Below are 17,146 nucleotides of genomic sequence, written 5' to 3'. Positions count from 1 at the left end.
GAAACTGAAAAAATAAGGAATTCAACATTAAATATGAAATAAAATTTACACCTGAAAATAAATATAAAAGTTGAACATTATGTACAGAAATGTGAAGAGTGACACTAGCAATGTATACTGATAAGACCCTTTAGTGCACATCTTTAGTAGGAAAAATAAGAGGTGATAGAGATGGGGGCAGGATTTACCAAGCGAGGACGGTCCTAAATAGCATTTTACTGGTGTAAAGCAATGGACAGGTGGCATCTACGAATTGGGAGTAAAGAAATTTTGTTAGAATGGGAATTGAGCGTAAAAAGGTTGACAGGGAATGTTCGGGATATCGAAAAAGTAAAAAGGGAATTTGGGTTGGGGAGGTGCTGGCCCTTGAAGCCAGCTGGTTATCTTTTCTTTATTTTCTTATTGTCAATTTGCTGTTCATTTTTTGGTTTGTTATTTGTGTAGTTCTTGTTGATGATCGAACTTGTGTTGTGTTTGAATATTCATAATAATACAGTGAAGGTATTTCAGTGAAGTTCTGGTTGAGAGTGTTTCGTCTAACATTGTTGTTGAGGTGACTGGGAATTCTGGGAAATTGGGGGCATGTGTGGTTTTACAAGTTGAGATAGAAGAGGTTTCTATCAGTGGGTACAGAGCGTAGTGACAATCGGGGTATGGTTGGAACAAGGATGGAAAACATATTAGAATTATGGAGAAAGACATGGGAACGATGAGGGAATGTTGTTGGAAATCCAAGCTTGGATTAGACGCAAAGACGACGAAGAAGCCAAGAGAGTTGAAAGCAGTGGGTCGATGGAAATACTTGTAATCTGAATCCAAACCTAAGGGAAGAGAATGATGAACCTAATCCAATACGAATGGTGAACACATAGTAACAGGCGAAGTCGACCAGAATTTGTTGGCTGGAAAATTGAAATGTCGATATTCATGGGTGAGGATCCTTATGGTGGTTATTTAGGATCGAACGATACTTAATGTGTATGACATGGCGAAAAGAGAACGATTGAACATAATGGCGGTGTGTATGGAGGGAGATGCAATAATTGGTTTCAATGGATGGAAATTCATGCTCCCGTAGCATCCTGCCTACATTTAAACTTTCCCTACTTCATCGATTTGGTAGATCCCAAGAGGGAGGACCGTATGAGGCGTTGATGGGAATCCAACAGACTGGCTCTATGGAAGATTACCACTATAATTGTGAAGCATTGTTGGCACCATTACGAGATGAGAAAGAAGGCATACTTTGGGCTACCTCCTAAATGGGCTCAAGCCAGAAATTAAAGTAGAAGTCAGGTTGGGACAGCCCAATTCACTAATTCAACTGATTGAATTGGCCTAGAAATAGAGAAAAAAATTAGGCTTTGGATAAATTGAAGAATGCGCTAAGTAGGGGTGTAAGGCCCGAAGGAGTAGGTGGAGTTAATAGGGGTTGGACAATAATAGTGGGCGGGTAAAAATTTGGGCAAAGTGAAAATGGATAAAAAACTCATATGTGACAACCCAATGGCAACTTCAGGCAGGCGCAAATACAAATACAAATCCAATTTCAATGCGCAAACAAGCCAAAATTGGAACTATCGACATCTCAATGTCGTTTCGAGCGACAGCCAACACGGCAGCAACAATTCCATTCAATGACCACTGACCAATTCAAATTTTAGGAGAGAGTTCCTTTTAAACAGATGACTTAACTTGAGATTTAGAGAAAAGGGCGCATGGGATATGTTTTTCGGTGTGATGCAAAGTTCTTTCCAAGCCATCATGTGAGGACAAATAGTCACATCATTCTGATTGATGAGGAGGACACCCAGGATGAGACGAACAATAGTGGAGGTGAGTTAAGTTAATTTGTCGCAGAACAATTGCAAAATGATGCAGAGGTTTCGATTAGTTCTATTGTTGGTATTCGGGTCCGAAAACTATGAAATTGAAGGGTAAAAAGAGGCGGTGAAGTGATAGTGTTGATTGATAGTGGGAGCTTCACACAATTTTATTAGCAAGGGCGTGATAGAAAATTGGGGACAGTGATGCAGACCAGACATTTGGAGTGAGAGTTAGTGACGGTTATAGAGTGCGGTGTAAGGAGGATGTAGGGATGTGCAATTGGATGTCAAGGAGCTCCAATTACACAAAACAAAAAAAAAAAATCCCATTCAGATGAACAGTGCGGATGTAGTTCTGGGAATTGCTTGGTTGGAAACTTTAGGGGAGACAATAGTCGATTGGAAGACACAAGTGATGAAATTTAGTTAGGAGACAGAGGAGTGAAGATTATGGGTGATCCCGCCTTAAGCAAGACCCTGATTTCATTAAAAGCTATGCTTAGGACGATCCGTTAGAGTAGATACCCTAGAGTCAATCAATTATTGTAGAATGACTCTTTGTAATAATGTTCATTAATCAATAAAAGACATTTTATTCTATTAGCGTAAATCATACTATTGCAATATGTATTGATATATGTCCTTAGAATGGTAGACCGTGACGAGGGTATCAAGTGTTTAAATCTTGATAATGAGAACCCTATGAGCACATAGGTGGCCATTCTAGAAACGTCCATAGCCTCAATATTATCTGAAGTAAGGGCATAGATAATACGGTAAGGCTATCATAGGGTGTAACGACCAGTCAAAAGCTAGTGACTGATCTCACTTGTCAAGGTGTTTGGTGACAACCTAGGTGCAACACATGGGTGCTTGTTGTAGGCGAATATACCACAGCAAGTTCACTAGATAGACGCACTAGAGGATCCTATGGATGGTAACCCGAGTGCCTATGAAAAAAAATCCTCTAACGAATGGTGGTGATGTATCTTTAGACTTGAGATCACCGGAGCGCTTGTGCACCGATTGGTGTAGTTTGACACTAGCTAATGAGTTCTATACAGCTGTCAATACGGTGGTGATTGGCTGCATCAAGGAGTGTATCAAGACTATGGTGGATAGATAGAGGATTCATCACTCCCAGGTACGGGAGAAGTTATCTCACGGCGCAATTCAGTATATGGAATGACACTAAAACTATGGCCACAGGGGATTGAGTTGTTGCTTTATTGGATATAATACAGGTCATTGGTCCAGAAAATGAAACATAATATCGAGAGTAACCGAAGGTTGCACTATTTCTATGCCTTTGTCTAGTCGAGATAACGTATGATGAAAGGATCGAATTGTACGGTAATATCTTGACAGGTAGTTACTTTGCTGAATCCGATATATAGGGTGGCCATGATGCCTTGCTAGGGGCTAATCTTGGTGTGTATTAGTGAGACGATTAATTGGTGTTTATCGCGATACTATACACTGCCGGTATGATGAGGAGCCTATGGGTCACACTCATAGAATAATTTAAGACTAAGGAAGAAAGAAGGGCGTTTTCGTCTTTTGGTGAAAGGGTATTTTGGTAATTTCACAGTGTAATTAAATTTACTGAGGTTGTAGCCTTATTTAATTTATTAGAAAAATTAAATAAGGGAAATTACGTTTAAATATGTGTTCGCATATATTTAATTAATCATCATTATTGTTAAATGTTAATATATAGATTAAATATATATTAATTGATTTTAATTGAGATAATTGAGAACAAAATAAAATATCTATTGGGAGTGTTTGGTAACATGAGGCATTTGGGTTGAAGCCCAAGCTATTTCATATGGGAATAGGGCATTAAAGTAACACTATAAAAGAAAAGTGTTCATTGAAAGAAATGTGATTTTTCATTTAGTTCATTTCATTGTAAAAGAGAAATACACAAGCCCCAAACTCTTTCCCACGACAGTATTTTTTTGCCCAAAATCAATTCCTTTGATTTTTCTTCTTTAATCTTAAAGCTAAGAAGACCAGCAAATCCCTCCTTAGTTCTTTGTGATTGTCATCGTGTGGACTACATGGGTTCGATCCTACACTGGGTTGGTAGCAAAAAACGTTCATTGACAAATTTGGAGGAGCCTCCAAACGTGCGTAGTTTTTCTAAACTCATGGTTAATTCTTCTACAGATTTCTTCTTTAATATAAACTGTAAAATTATACCTTTGACTTGGCTCTATGGGAATGATCCTTGTATATGACTGATTTTTTTGTTTTCTACTGCGTACATGGACGTTTCCTACAGAATCCATCGTGAGGGACATGGGTATTTTGTAGAGTTTGGTAATTTACAGAAGCAATTTGAGGTTAGATTTGAGGGGGATAACAACATCTTATCAGTTCTTAATCAGTTTTAGTCAGTCTTTACTTCGTTATTAGGATTACAGCCGCCTAGAACCCAAGATCATTCCATTAGCCTCATTCCTAGATCCCAACCCCCAACATTAGACCTTATCGCTATCCTACTACCAAAAAAATGAAATAGAGAAACTGGTAGGCGAGATGTTAGCTTCCGAAATCATTAAACCCAGCCTTAGTCCCTTTTCCAACCCAATGTTATTGGTTGAAAAGAAGACAGCGGATGGAGATTCTGTGTGATTACAAGGCTCTAAACAAGATAACGGTCCCGAATAAGTTCCCCATTCTAATGGTGCATGAATTATTTGAGGAGCCTCAATTTTTTCAAGGCTGGATTTGAAGTCGGGCTACCATCAGATTAGAGTTAAGAATGAGGATACCACAAAACGAAATTTAAAACACATGAAGGGCATTATGATTTTAGTCATGCCATTCGGCTGACCAATGCCCCAGCCACTTTTCAAGCCTTGATGAAAAACATATTTTGGCCTTTCTGCGGCGGTTCATTTGTTTTCTTTGACGATATCTTGGTTTACAGCCATACAAGAGAAGATCATATTTGGCATTGGAGATCACCCTTAGCACACTTGAAGAACACCAATTGGTTGCAATAAAAAGAAATGTTTCTTCAGACAATAAAAATAGAATACTTGGGCATATCATTTCAGCAGATAGGGTGGCAGTTGATTCTTCCAAAATCGACAGTATTTTGCAGTGGCGGTTCCTAAGGATATAGGGTATTACGTGGATTTCTTTGTTTGACGGGATACTACTGATGATTTGTCAAAGATTATGGGAAAATAGCCATTCCTCTTACAGTTTACTTAAGAAAGAGCATTCGATGGAATCCTGAAGCACAAAAAGCCTTTGATGAACTTAAGCAGATCATGACATCAGTACCGGTTGTTGGCAATGCCAGATTTTGCTAAGAGATTTATCATTGAGATGGTGCCTCATGGAGTGGGTTAGGGGTTGTTCTTGTTAGGAAACGATTCGGTTGCGTAGCAGAAAACAAAAATTTTTACAACGATGGATCGTTCCTTAGAACCCAAAATCAAGGCACAAATTTTACAGTTTATGTATTCACACGATTACAGAAAAGTAAATCTAAAGCTTAGATTCATACCCACGTTGGAGGCTCCACCATATTGTCTTTAAACGTGTTTGCTACCGATCCAAGTGTAGGATCGAACCAAGAAGTCCACATGAAGACAATCACCAGGAACCAAAGGGATTTGTTAGATCCTCCTTAACCTTAAGAAATCAAGAAGAAAAAGAAATATTTGATTTTTCAATCAAACAGTGAAAGTGGCGTGGGAGAGAGTGTTTTGTTGTGTGTTTTCTTTTAATCAAATGAACTAATAAAAATCTCTTTTTTAATTTCACACACACATCTCTTTATAGGCAAACTAAGTTGTCTATTCCCACATGGAATGTGCTTGGGCTCCAACCCAAACACCCCATTAGAATTTATTTATATTTCATCATTATCTCAATTAAAATCAATTAATATTTAATTAACATTTAACAATAATGTGATTTAATTAAATATATGTGAACACATATTTAAACGTAATTTCACTTATTTAATTTTTCTAACAAATAAATAAAGGCTACGACCTCAGCAAATTTAATTGCACTGTGAAATTACCAAAATACCCTTTCGCCCAAAAGACAAAAACGCCCTTCTTTCTCTTGGCTCTTAAATCTTCTATGTGTGTGACCATAGGCTCCTCATCATACCGGTAGTGTAATATCGTGATTAACACCATAATCGTCTCACTAATACACAGAACAAGATTGGCCCCTAGCAAGGCATCATGGCCACTCGATAGATTCAGATTCAGCAAGTAGCTACCTGTCAACGATATGGTTACCGTACAATTTGATCCTTTCATCATGCATTATCTCTACGAGACGAAGGCATAGAAATAGTGCAACCTCCAGTTACTCTCGATATTATGTATTCAGTTCTAGACCAATGACCTGTATTATAAACCGGATAGAGCAACAACTCAATCCCATGTGGCCACAATCTTAGTGTCATTGTCATATATTAAATTGCACCGTGAGATAACTCTCCCATACCGGGAGTGATGAATCCTCTGTCAATCCACCATAGTTGATACACTCCTTGATGCAGCCAATCACCACTGTATTGATAGCTCTGAATAGAACTGTGTTAGGCTAGTGTCAAATGCACCAATGGTGCACAGGCGCTAGTGATCTCAAGTCTAAGGATCACATGCACCACCATTCGTTAGAGGATTTGTTCCATAAACACTGGGGTTACCATCCATATGGAACCTAGTAGGTCAGTCCAGTGAACTTGGGGTATTCGCCTACAGCAAGCACCTGTGTTGCACCAGGTTGTCACCAAACAACCTCGACAAGTGAGATCAGTCACTGCCTTTCGATAGAGTCGTTCAACACATGATGCCTTACCGTAATCTGTGCCCTTACTTAGAATAATACTGGGGCTATGGCGTTTCTAGAATGGCCACCATATGTGCTCATAGGGTTCTCACTGTCAAGATTTGAAACACTTGAACCCTCGTCACGATTCTACCATTCTAAGGACATATATCATCATATGCAATAATATGATTTACGCGATATAGAATAAAATGTCTTTTATTGATTAATGAACATTATTACAAAGAGTCAATTCTACAATAATTGATTAGCTCTAGGCATCTACTCTAACAATCTCCCACTTGTACTATAGCCAATCATTCATGTATTTAATACAAATGATCTCAAGTGCCTTTCATGCTTCTGCTGCGACAGAGGCTTTGTTAGTGGATCTGCGAGATTGTCGTCAGTATGCACTTTACTAATCTGCAGCTTTCCTCTCAACTATCTCTCTGATGAGATGGAATCGTCTGAGTATGTGTTTGGACTTTTGATGAGATCGTGGTTCCCTGGCTTGAGCAATTGCTCCATGTTGTCACAATAGATGTCTACAAGATCAACAATCGTGGGAACCACACCAAGTTTAGTAATGAATTCTTAATCCAGACTGCCTCCTTGGCTGCATTTGGCAATGCAATATACTCAGCCTCCATTGTAGAGTCTGCTACAGTGCTTTGCTTAGAGCTCTTCCAGCTCACTGCACCGCCATTGAGACAAATACAAACCTGATTGCGATCGGTAATCATCTTTGTCTGTTTGGAACTAGCACTACAGTGAGCTCATTCCCTCCATAAACCAGAACATATCCTTAGTCCTCTTCAGGTACTTAAGAATATTCTTGACCGCCATCCAATGATGCTCACCTGGATCCGATTGATATCTACTACAAATGCTCAAAGCACATGAGACATCAATCTGAGCACATAGCATGGCATACATGATGGATCCAATTGCTGATGCATATGGGACTCTTCATCCTATCTCTCTCATCTTGTGTTTTGGACACATTCTTTAGAGAGATAAACACCATGTGACATCAGAAGAAATCCTTTCTTGAGTCTTCATACTGAATCTTTTCAGTACTTTGTCAATATATGCACTCTGACTTAGGCCAAGCAACCTACACGATCTATAATGATAGATCTTTATTCCAAGGATGTAGGCTGCTTCCCTATCTTCATAGAGAGACACTTGGATAACCAAATCTTTACCAATTGCAAGTTCAGTATATCATTCCCGATCAGAGTAGTCATCGACATACAACACTAGGAATGCTACTACGCTCCCACTTACTTTCTTGTAAACACAGGGCTCATCTTCGTTCTTGATAAAACCGAATTCTTTTACGGTTTCATCAAACGAATGTTCCAGCTCCTTGAAGCTTGCTTGATGCCATAAATTGATCTCTGTAACTTGCATACCTTATTAGCTTGACTATCAATAAAGAAACACATCAGGTTGTGTCCTATACACATCCTCCTTAAGGTTTCCGTTTAGGAAAGCGTTTTGACATCCATTTGCCAAATCATAGTCATGATATGCAGCTATTGCAAGCGTAACCGATGGATTTAATCATGGCAACCGGCGAAAAGGTTCTTCATATGTCAATGCCATGAATTTGTTGAAACCTTTGGCAAACAGTCGTGCTTTATAAGTATGCACGTTGCCATCCATGTCAGTCTTTTCTTGAAGACCCATGACACCCTATGGGTTTTACCCCTTCAGGTGGTTCCACTAGAGACACACTTGGTTTTTGGTACATGGAGTCATCTCAGATTTCATGGCTTCAAGCCATTTAACGGAATCTGGATCCGATATAGTGTCTTCGTAGGTTCTGGGTTCATCGTCTTGGTAGACTAGTACGTCACCATGTTGAGTCACGAGATACCATATTCTTGGGCTCATAGCGTACACTCCAGATCTACGTAGCTCTTGTGTTACCTGAGGTGGTTCACTTTGTTCCATAAGTTGTGGAGTAACTCCTCATGATGCTCAACTACTTCCTGTGGCACATCATCCCTCCTTGTCTAGTTATATTGTGGTTCTAGAACTTCATCGAGTTTACTTTTCTCCCACTAGTACTTCTTAGAAAATTCTTTTTTAGAAAGATACAAAGAGCAACAAAATTTTGCGCTCTTCTAGGTGGTAGAAATAGTATCCTTTGGTCTCCTTTGGATACCTCACAAATATACATTTACAGGATTTTGGGCCCAGCTTGTTCGAAGTAATTTCCTAACATAAGTTTCGCACCCCAAATTTTAGATAAGACAAGTTGGGCTTTCGCCCACTCCATGCTCATATGGAGTCTTATCTACAGACTTTGACGGCACACGGTTCAAAACATGAGTCGCAGTCTCTAGGGCATAACCCTAGAACGTACAGATAAACACTAAAACTCATCATGGACCTAACCATGTCAAGTAAGGTCCTGTTCCTCCTTCTAACACTCCATTGTGTTGGGGTGTATAAGGAGAGGTGAGTTGTGATACTATCCCACATTCCTTAGGTACTCTGAAAACCCAAAGCTTAAGTATTCACCTCCTCGATCGATCGAAGAGCTTTAATACTTTTGAGCATATTATTTACTATTCCTGAATTCCTTGATTTATCAAAGGCTTCAGATTTATGTCTCATAAGGTAGACATAACCATATCTACGAAATCATCAGTAATGTGATGAAGTATGAATATCCACCTCTGGCTTCAACTGTAGTGGACCACATACATCATATGGATGATGCCTACAGCTTAGTAGCCCTTTCACCTTGTCCTGTGAAAAGAGACTTGGTCATCTTGCCTAACAGTATACCTCAAATGACTAAAGTCAAAAGGGCCAAAACTCCATCCCTTTGAAGTTTTGCAATACGCGTCTTATTAATATGACACAATCTACAGTGCAGAGATATGTCTGGTTTTGATCGCTATGTTTAGCTTTCTTGGTTTCAATATTGAGAATATCTTTATTGTTTAAATCAAGAACATATAATCCATTATAACCTTGCAATTCCAAATAGAATACCATTTAAACTAAAGGACAACAATCCATTAGATATCTCAAAATGATACCCTATATTATCCAAAGCGGATACTAAAATATACTTCTAGAATAGAAGGTACATGATAACAGTTATGTAGTTCCAATAACAGCCCGTAGGCAAAGATAAACAGTAGTCCCTACAGCAACAGTGTGGTGTATGGGAGGGCATGAAACGGATATCAAAGAGTATTTCGACTCTGTTCGGCTTGTCAAAAAATAAGTACCAAGCTTTGAGTCCTACCAGATTATGCAATCCTTATCTATTCCTAATCAGGTGTGGGAAGACATTTCCATGGACTTCATCACTGGACTTCCAAAAGCAAATAATGTCAACACAATTTTGGTGGTGGTTGATAGATTGACTAAGTACCAGCCATTCTTGACTTTTAAAACACCCCTACATGGCCAAGGATGTCACCAACTTTTCATTAAGGAGATTGTTCGGCTACATGGGTTTTCCCCGATTGATTGTTTCCGTTCGTGACCATATATTCATCAGTCACTTTTGGAAAGAATTGTTTAACAATCAAGAACGCAGCTTCGCATGAGTTCGGCCTACCATCCTCAAATAGATGGCCAATCAGAAGTTTTGAATCGGTGTGTGGAGACATATCACATTGTTTTGTGGGAAGTCAGCCTCGTCAGTGGCCTAAAGGATCTCTTGGCCGAGTTTTGGTTAATACAACATTCAATAGCTCTACAGGTATGACACCTTTTAAAGCACTTTATGGTTGTGATCCTCCGACTATCTTTAAGTTTTTGATCATGGTTCGACTATCGATGAAGTGAATTGTCAATTGCAAGCTCTCAATGTCATTAACAGAGTGTAGGAGAATCTCCTCAAAGCTCAAGGACGAATGAAAGCTATGCCAATACAAAGAGGAGGAAGTTCAACTAGAAGTTGGGGATTTAGTTTACCTTAAGTTGCAACCCTACTGTCTTCGCTCTTAGTGTCCGTACAATGAAAAACTAAGTCCCCATTCTATGGCCCTTTTAAGTAAAGAAAGGATTGGGACAGTGGCCATCGCTTGAATCTATTGCCCACAGCTTGCATTCATGATGTTTTCCGTGTGGTCACAACTAAGAAAGCTAAGACCCACCACCTACTACCCAACCCTTCCTTGCAGCACTGGATGAGGATCTTGTTTTGAAGGTCAAACCGGAGGAGGTTTTACGAATGCGAAAACTTCAAATGGCACTTTGGAAGTCTTAATCAAATGGAAAGGCCAACCCAATTATGAGAACACTTGGGAGGATTTCACCTCCATGATCTCTAATTTCCTTTATTCCACCTTGGGGACAAGGTGGCTCTCCTGGGGAGGGTAATGATGAGACCTCTTTAGTGGCACATCTTCAGTAGGAAAATAAGAGAGTGATAGAGGATGGGGGTAGGATTTACTAGTAGAGGACAATCTTAAATATCATTTTACTGTGCGTAAAGCAATGGACATATGGCATCTACAGATTAGGAGTAAAGAAGTTTGTTAGAATGGATAAGGTAAAACGAAAAAGGGTTGATGGGAATGTTCGGGATATCAAAAAGTAAAAAGGAATTTGGGTTGGGGAGGTACTAGCCCTCGAAGCCAGCTGGTTATCTTTTTTATTGTCATTGCTGTTCATTTTCTGATTTGTTATTTTGTGAGTTCTTGTTGAGATCGAACTTGTGTTGTGTTTTGAATATTCATTATAGTACAGTAGAGGTATTTCAATGAAGTTCTAGTTGAGAGTGTTTTGTCTAACAATTTGTTGTTGGTGACTGGGAATTCTGGGAAATTTGGTGATGTGTGGTTTTACAGGTGGATAGAAGAAGGTTTCTTCATATACCCATGTCTCGACTAAAACCGTCACCAGTTAAATTAAAAGCATATAATTTATTCTATGCTAATGTAGAGTAATTTATAAAATTAATTTTTGAGTCAAGTAGTAATTGATAAATAGGTATTAGTTGTAAATTATAATTACGTTTTGAGATATTGTATAATGGAATTTATTAGATTATAATATTTATAGAGTTGTGCGTGTGTGGGACTATATTGGTCATGTTAAGAAATATGGGTTATTTTGTTTTATTATTTATTAAGGGTAGATCTGTCTTTTCATTATTTCCTTTGTTTAGCCTATATATATCTTTGTATTTAGGTTAAATCATACTTTGTGTATTCAATTGAATTGTGCAGTATCAATGAAACCCTAGCCTCCTCCTTTTTATTATTATTTCTTTGGATTGTTTAACAGTGAAGGCAATACTGAGCTTTTATAAAGCCTCATTCTATGGGTTAGAAGGAGAAAGTGTGATGCAGGAGGCCTGGGAATTCAGTTCTAAACATCTTAAAGATCTTGACGATAAGGATGTCGACCAAAATCTTGTAGCGCTTGTTGAGCATGCCTTGGAGCTTCCTTTTCATTGGTGGGCGCCACGATTTGAGACCACATGGTTCATAGATTTATATGAGAGAAAGGAAGACAAGAATCACCTTTTACTCGAGCTTGCAAGGGTGGACTTTAATATTTTACAGGGAATTCTTAATGACACATTGAGGTCAGCAACCCTTCCTCAACTTTTTGTCCCTGTGATTGTATAGCTTTTATTAATGAAATACTTATTGAAGTTGTACCTTTTGCATCCTAACGAATGTAACTTAGTATGTTTCATTACCACATTGATTATAAGATAACGCAATTAATAAATTAGTAACTAACTTATAATTAATCAATATATGGTGTTAACATATAAACAATCACATAAGTAAAAATACAAAAATGAGATTCTAACTTTGTATGAGTAGTGTTACTGTTTATAAAATATTAGTAAAGAGATTTGACAAACAAGTTAAGTAGCAGCTGAAAAAAAAACTTTAATCTCTTATATTGTCTAGATTTCTATGTCAACACTTGAATTCGTATTCTATTTTTAAGGGAGTCAAGTTGATATTTTTCTCTTTTGCTTGTGAAGGTGGTGGGAGAATATTGGTCTTGGAAAGTTTGACTTTTGTTAGGGACAGCTTCATAGCATCATATTTATGGGCTTTGGGTATAGCTTTTCAGCCTCAGTACTCTTACTGCAGGAAAGTCATTACGAAGGCCATTGCTCTAATTACAGTAATAGATGATATTTATGATGTTTATGGTACCTTGCCTGAACTTGAGCTCTTGACTGATGCCAGTACGAGGTAATTGTTGGGCAAAATTTTCTTGTTATACAAACCTAGTAGTTCTAAGAAAAATTTGTATGATGCTTTATATTAGACATGTATTTCAGGTGGGACATTAAAGCAATGAAACAACTTCCCAGTTACATGAAAACAAGTTTTCTCTCACTATTCAATTTTATTAATGAAATGGCTTATCACATTCTCAAAGAACAGAATTCAGACGTCTCAATGACTCTAACCAAAATGGTAATATTATATAATTAGTTTCTTCCTTTATTTTTATGATGTTTGTTGTTTAAATATCTCACTACTCGTCGCTATGTCATTTACATCAGTGGAAAATTTTGGCGCAAAGCTATATGACAGAGGCCAGATGGTACCACAATCAGTATAAGCCAACATTAGATGAATATTTGAATAATGCTTATTTATCAATTACGGGTCCTATTATAGCAACTCTATCATATATATCGTCAGCAAATCCAATATTAGAGAAGGACTTAGAATTTCTAGAAAGCATTCCGGATATTGTAAAATGGTCATCCTTGGTTTTCCGACTTCAAGATGATTTGGGAACTTCACCGGTATAAAATCTAGAATTAATTTATTTACAATTGTTTGTATATACTTTAATTTGAATTCTCAATGAATTGATTGGTCGTGTTTCTTTAATAAATAAATCAGGACGAGATAAAGAGAGGTGATGTACCTAAATCAATCCAATGTTACATGAATGACACTGGTTGTTCCGAGGAAGTTGCCTGCAAATACATTAAGGATCTAACAAGGAAGATATGGAAGAAGATAAATGTATACAGAGCTACAACAAATTGTCCCTTACCCCAACCTATTGTTGAAATGATAATAAATCTTGTGAGAACTTCCCATTATTTTTATCAACATGGAGATGGGCATGGCGGTGGAGGTCAAGAGATTAAGGATGTTATGCTTTCATCACTCTTTCAACCCATTTCATTGGAGGAAATTAAATAGCGTGTTTTTTCTGACATATTCTTGTTGCAAGGAGAATAAGTGTGATCATGTCATTAAATGCTAAAATTAAGGATTTGAATTGTATTGTGTTATAATTAACATTATGAATGATTCACTCAAGGTATCTTCATTAATAATTCATGCTTTGCACACATCATGTGATATGTGGAGGCATTTATAAGTGTATTACCTAATTGTTTCGAGAATGATATATATGATATAATTTTGTATGTTTAAAAGTAATGTCTTTGGCTTCCTTTGAGACTACAAAATTTTTACATTTGTGCATCGATGCATTGTTACATGTGGAAAGGTCATTGATGATCACATAAAGAATTGTCTAACTCTCACCTAAGGACAATGAGTGTTAGCTTCAATCTTTGCCTTAAGCATTTGAAATTATTCATTCTGTTGTGGTGCATCTGTTGAGCTGCAAAGTGTTTAGCTAGACTCAACATTTGAATTTTTTTTATGTTATTGCTTGAATGAATAGCCTATAAGGGATTACAATATAAACTCTAACTAACTGTTTACTGGAGTAAAACACAAGGGAATTAGTAAAGGAATGCTGATTCCTTGTTTCCTTTGCTTCTTAACCAAGGAACAGAAGAAATCCCTATTCCTTAAATAATGGAATCTCATTCCATTCTGTACTCCTTTCTTATTCCCATTTCTTTCTAATTCTCATTGCCATTCTAAATAAACATAGCCTGAAAGACACTGATTAGTTCCCATAACGAATTTCAACACTGATGAATTCTTTGAAAGATTTTAGGTGGATTTTGCGCCAGCAAAGTCATGCGAAAGAAAATTTTTTAAAACATCCCATACTTTTTCTTTCTGCCTTTACCATTAATTCTTGCTGAAAAAAAATAAATAAATAAATAAAATGAGTACATTGACCGTTTTCATAAAAAAATTCTCTTTGTCGTCTGCTATGTTCCCATAAAATAACATTTTTAATTAATAGATGCTAATTTAGTTAAAAAGAACAAAGTTTACCTACAAAGAGAACTTATATAATTATAAGAAACTGAAAAAATAAGGAATTCAACATTAAATATGAAATAAAATTTACACCTGAAAATAAATATAAAAGTTGAACATTATGTACAGAAATGTTGAAGAGTGACACTAGCTAATGTATACTGATAAGACCTCTTTAGTGCACATCTTTAGTAGGAAAAATAAGAGAGTGAATAGAGGATGGGGGCAGGATTTACCAAGCAGAGGACGGTCCTAAATAGCATTTTACTGCGTGTAAAGCAATGGACAGGTGGCATCTACGAATTGGGAGTAAAGAAATTTTGTTAGAATGGGAATTGAGCGTAAAAAGGGTTGACAGGGAATGTTCGGGATATCGAAAAAGTAAAAAGGGAATTTGGGTTGGGGAGGTGCTGGCCCTTGAAGCCAGCTGGTTATCTTTTCTTTATTTTCTTATTGTCAATTTGCTGTTCATTTTTTGGTTTGTTATTTTGTGTAGTTCTTGTTGATGATCGAACTTGTGTTGTGTTTTGAATATTCATAATAATACAGTGAAGGTATTTCAGTGAAGTTCTGGTTGAGAGTGTTTCGTCTAACAATTGTTGTTGAGGTGACTGGGAATTCTGGGAAATTGGGTGCATGTGTGGTTTTACAAGTTGAGATAGAAGAAGGTTTCTATCAAAGTGGTATCAGAGCGTAGTGACAATCGGGGTATGGTTGGAACAAGGATGGAAAACATATTAGATATTATGGAGAAAGACATGGGAACGATGAGGGAATGCTTGTTGGAAATCCAAGCTTGGATTAGACGCAAAGACGACGAAGAAGCCAAGAGAGTTGAAAGCAGTGGGTCGATGGAAATACTTGTTAATCTGAATCCAAACCTAAGGGAAGAGAATGATGAACCTAATCCAAATACGAATGGTGAACACATAGTAACAGGACGAAGTCGACCAGAATTTGTTGGCTGGAAAATTGAAATGTCGATATTCATGGGTGAGGATCCTTATGGGTGGTTATTTAGGATCGAACGATACTTTAATGTGTATGACATGGCGAAAGAGGAACGATTGAACATAATGGCGGTGTGTATGGAGGGAGATGCAATAAATTGGTTTCAATGGATGGAAATTCATGCTCCCGTAGCATCCTGGCCTACATTTAAACTTTCCCTACTTCATCGATTTGGTAGATCCCAAGAGGGAGGACCGTATGAGGCGTTGATGGGAATCCAACAGACTGGCTCTATGGAAGATTACCACTATAATTGTGAAGCATTGTTGGCACCATTACGAGATGAGAAAGAAGGCATACTTTGGGCTACCTTCCTAAATGGGCTCAAGCCAGAAATTAAAGTAGAAGTCAGGTTGGGACAGCCCAATTCACTAATTCAACTGATTGAATTGGCCTAGAAAATAGAAGAAAAAAATTAGGCTTTGGATAAATTGAAGAATGCGCTAAGTAGGGGTGTAAGGCCCGAAGGAGTAGGTGGAGTTAATAGAGTGGGTTGGACTAATAATAGTGGGCCGGGTAAAAATTTTGGGCAAAGTGAAAATGGATTAAAAAACTCATATGTGACCAACCCAATGGCAACTTCAGGCAGCGCAAATACAAATACAAATCCTAATTTCAATGCGCAAACAAGCCAAAATTGGAACTATCGACATCTCAATGTCGTTTCGAGCGACAGCCAACACGGCAGCAACAATTCCATTCAATGACCACTGACCAATTCAAATTTTAGGAGAGAGTTCCCTTTTAAACAGATGACTTAACTTGAGATTTAGAGAAAAAGGGCGCATGGGATATGTTTTCGGTGTGATGCAAAGTTCTTTCCAAGCCATCATGTGAGGACAAATAGTTCCACATCATTCTGATTGATGAGGAGGACACCCAGGATGAGACGAACAATAGTGGAGGTGAGTTAAGTTAATTTGTCGCAGAACAATTGCAAAATGATGCAGAGGTTTCGATTAGTTCTATTGTTGGTATTTCGGGTCCGAAAACTATGAAATTGAAGGGTAAAATCAGAGGCGTTGAAGTGATAGTGTTGATTGATAGTGGAGCTTCACACAATTTTATTAGCAAGGGCGTGATAGAAAAATTGGGGATATCAGTGATGCAGACTCAGACATTTGGAGTGAGAGTTAGTGACGGTTATAGAGTGCGGTGTAAGGGAGGATGTAGGGATGTGCAATTGGATGTCCAAGGAGCTCCAATTACACAAAAACAAAAAAAAAAAATCCCATTTCAGATGAACAGTGCGGATGTAGTTCTGGGAATTGCTTGGTTGGAAACTTTAGGGGAGACAATAGTCGATTGGAAGACACAAGTGAT

At 37.8% G+C, this 17,146-nt stretch overlaps 1 protein-coding gene across 1 annotated transcript; it reads left to right on the top strand.

Annotated features, from left to right (window-relative positions):
• The first annotated feature begins 1,718 nt into the window (after nucleotides 1-1,718).
• Nucleotides 1,719-13,825, top strand: LOC116117133 ((R)-limonene synthase 1, chloroplastic-like). Its single transcript, XM_031403151.1, has 6 exons — nucleotides 1,719-1,836; nucleotides 11,916-12,256; nucleotides 12,597-12,850; nucleotides 12,940-13,078; nucleotides 13,168-13,416; nucleotides 13,517-13,825. Exons 1-6 carry the CDS (start codon nucleotides 1,719-1,721, stop codon nucleotides 13,823-13,825), a joined length of 1,410 nt encoding a protein of 469 aa, XP_031259011.1.
• Nucleotides 13,826-17,146: the final 3,321 nt, after the last annotated feature.

Source organism: Pistacia vera, unplaced genomic scaffold (genome assembly GCF_008641045.1).
Source record: "Pistacia vera cultivar Batoury unplaced genomic scaffold, PisVer_v2 Contig80, whole genome shotgun sequence".
NCBI classification, from domain to species: Eukaryota; Viridiplantae; Streptophyta; class Magnoliopsida; order Sapindales; family Anacardiaceae; genus Pistacia; species Pistacia vera.
This window is presented reverse-complemented; position numbering and strand designations above follow the sequence as displayed.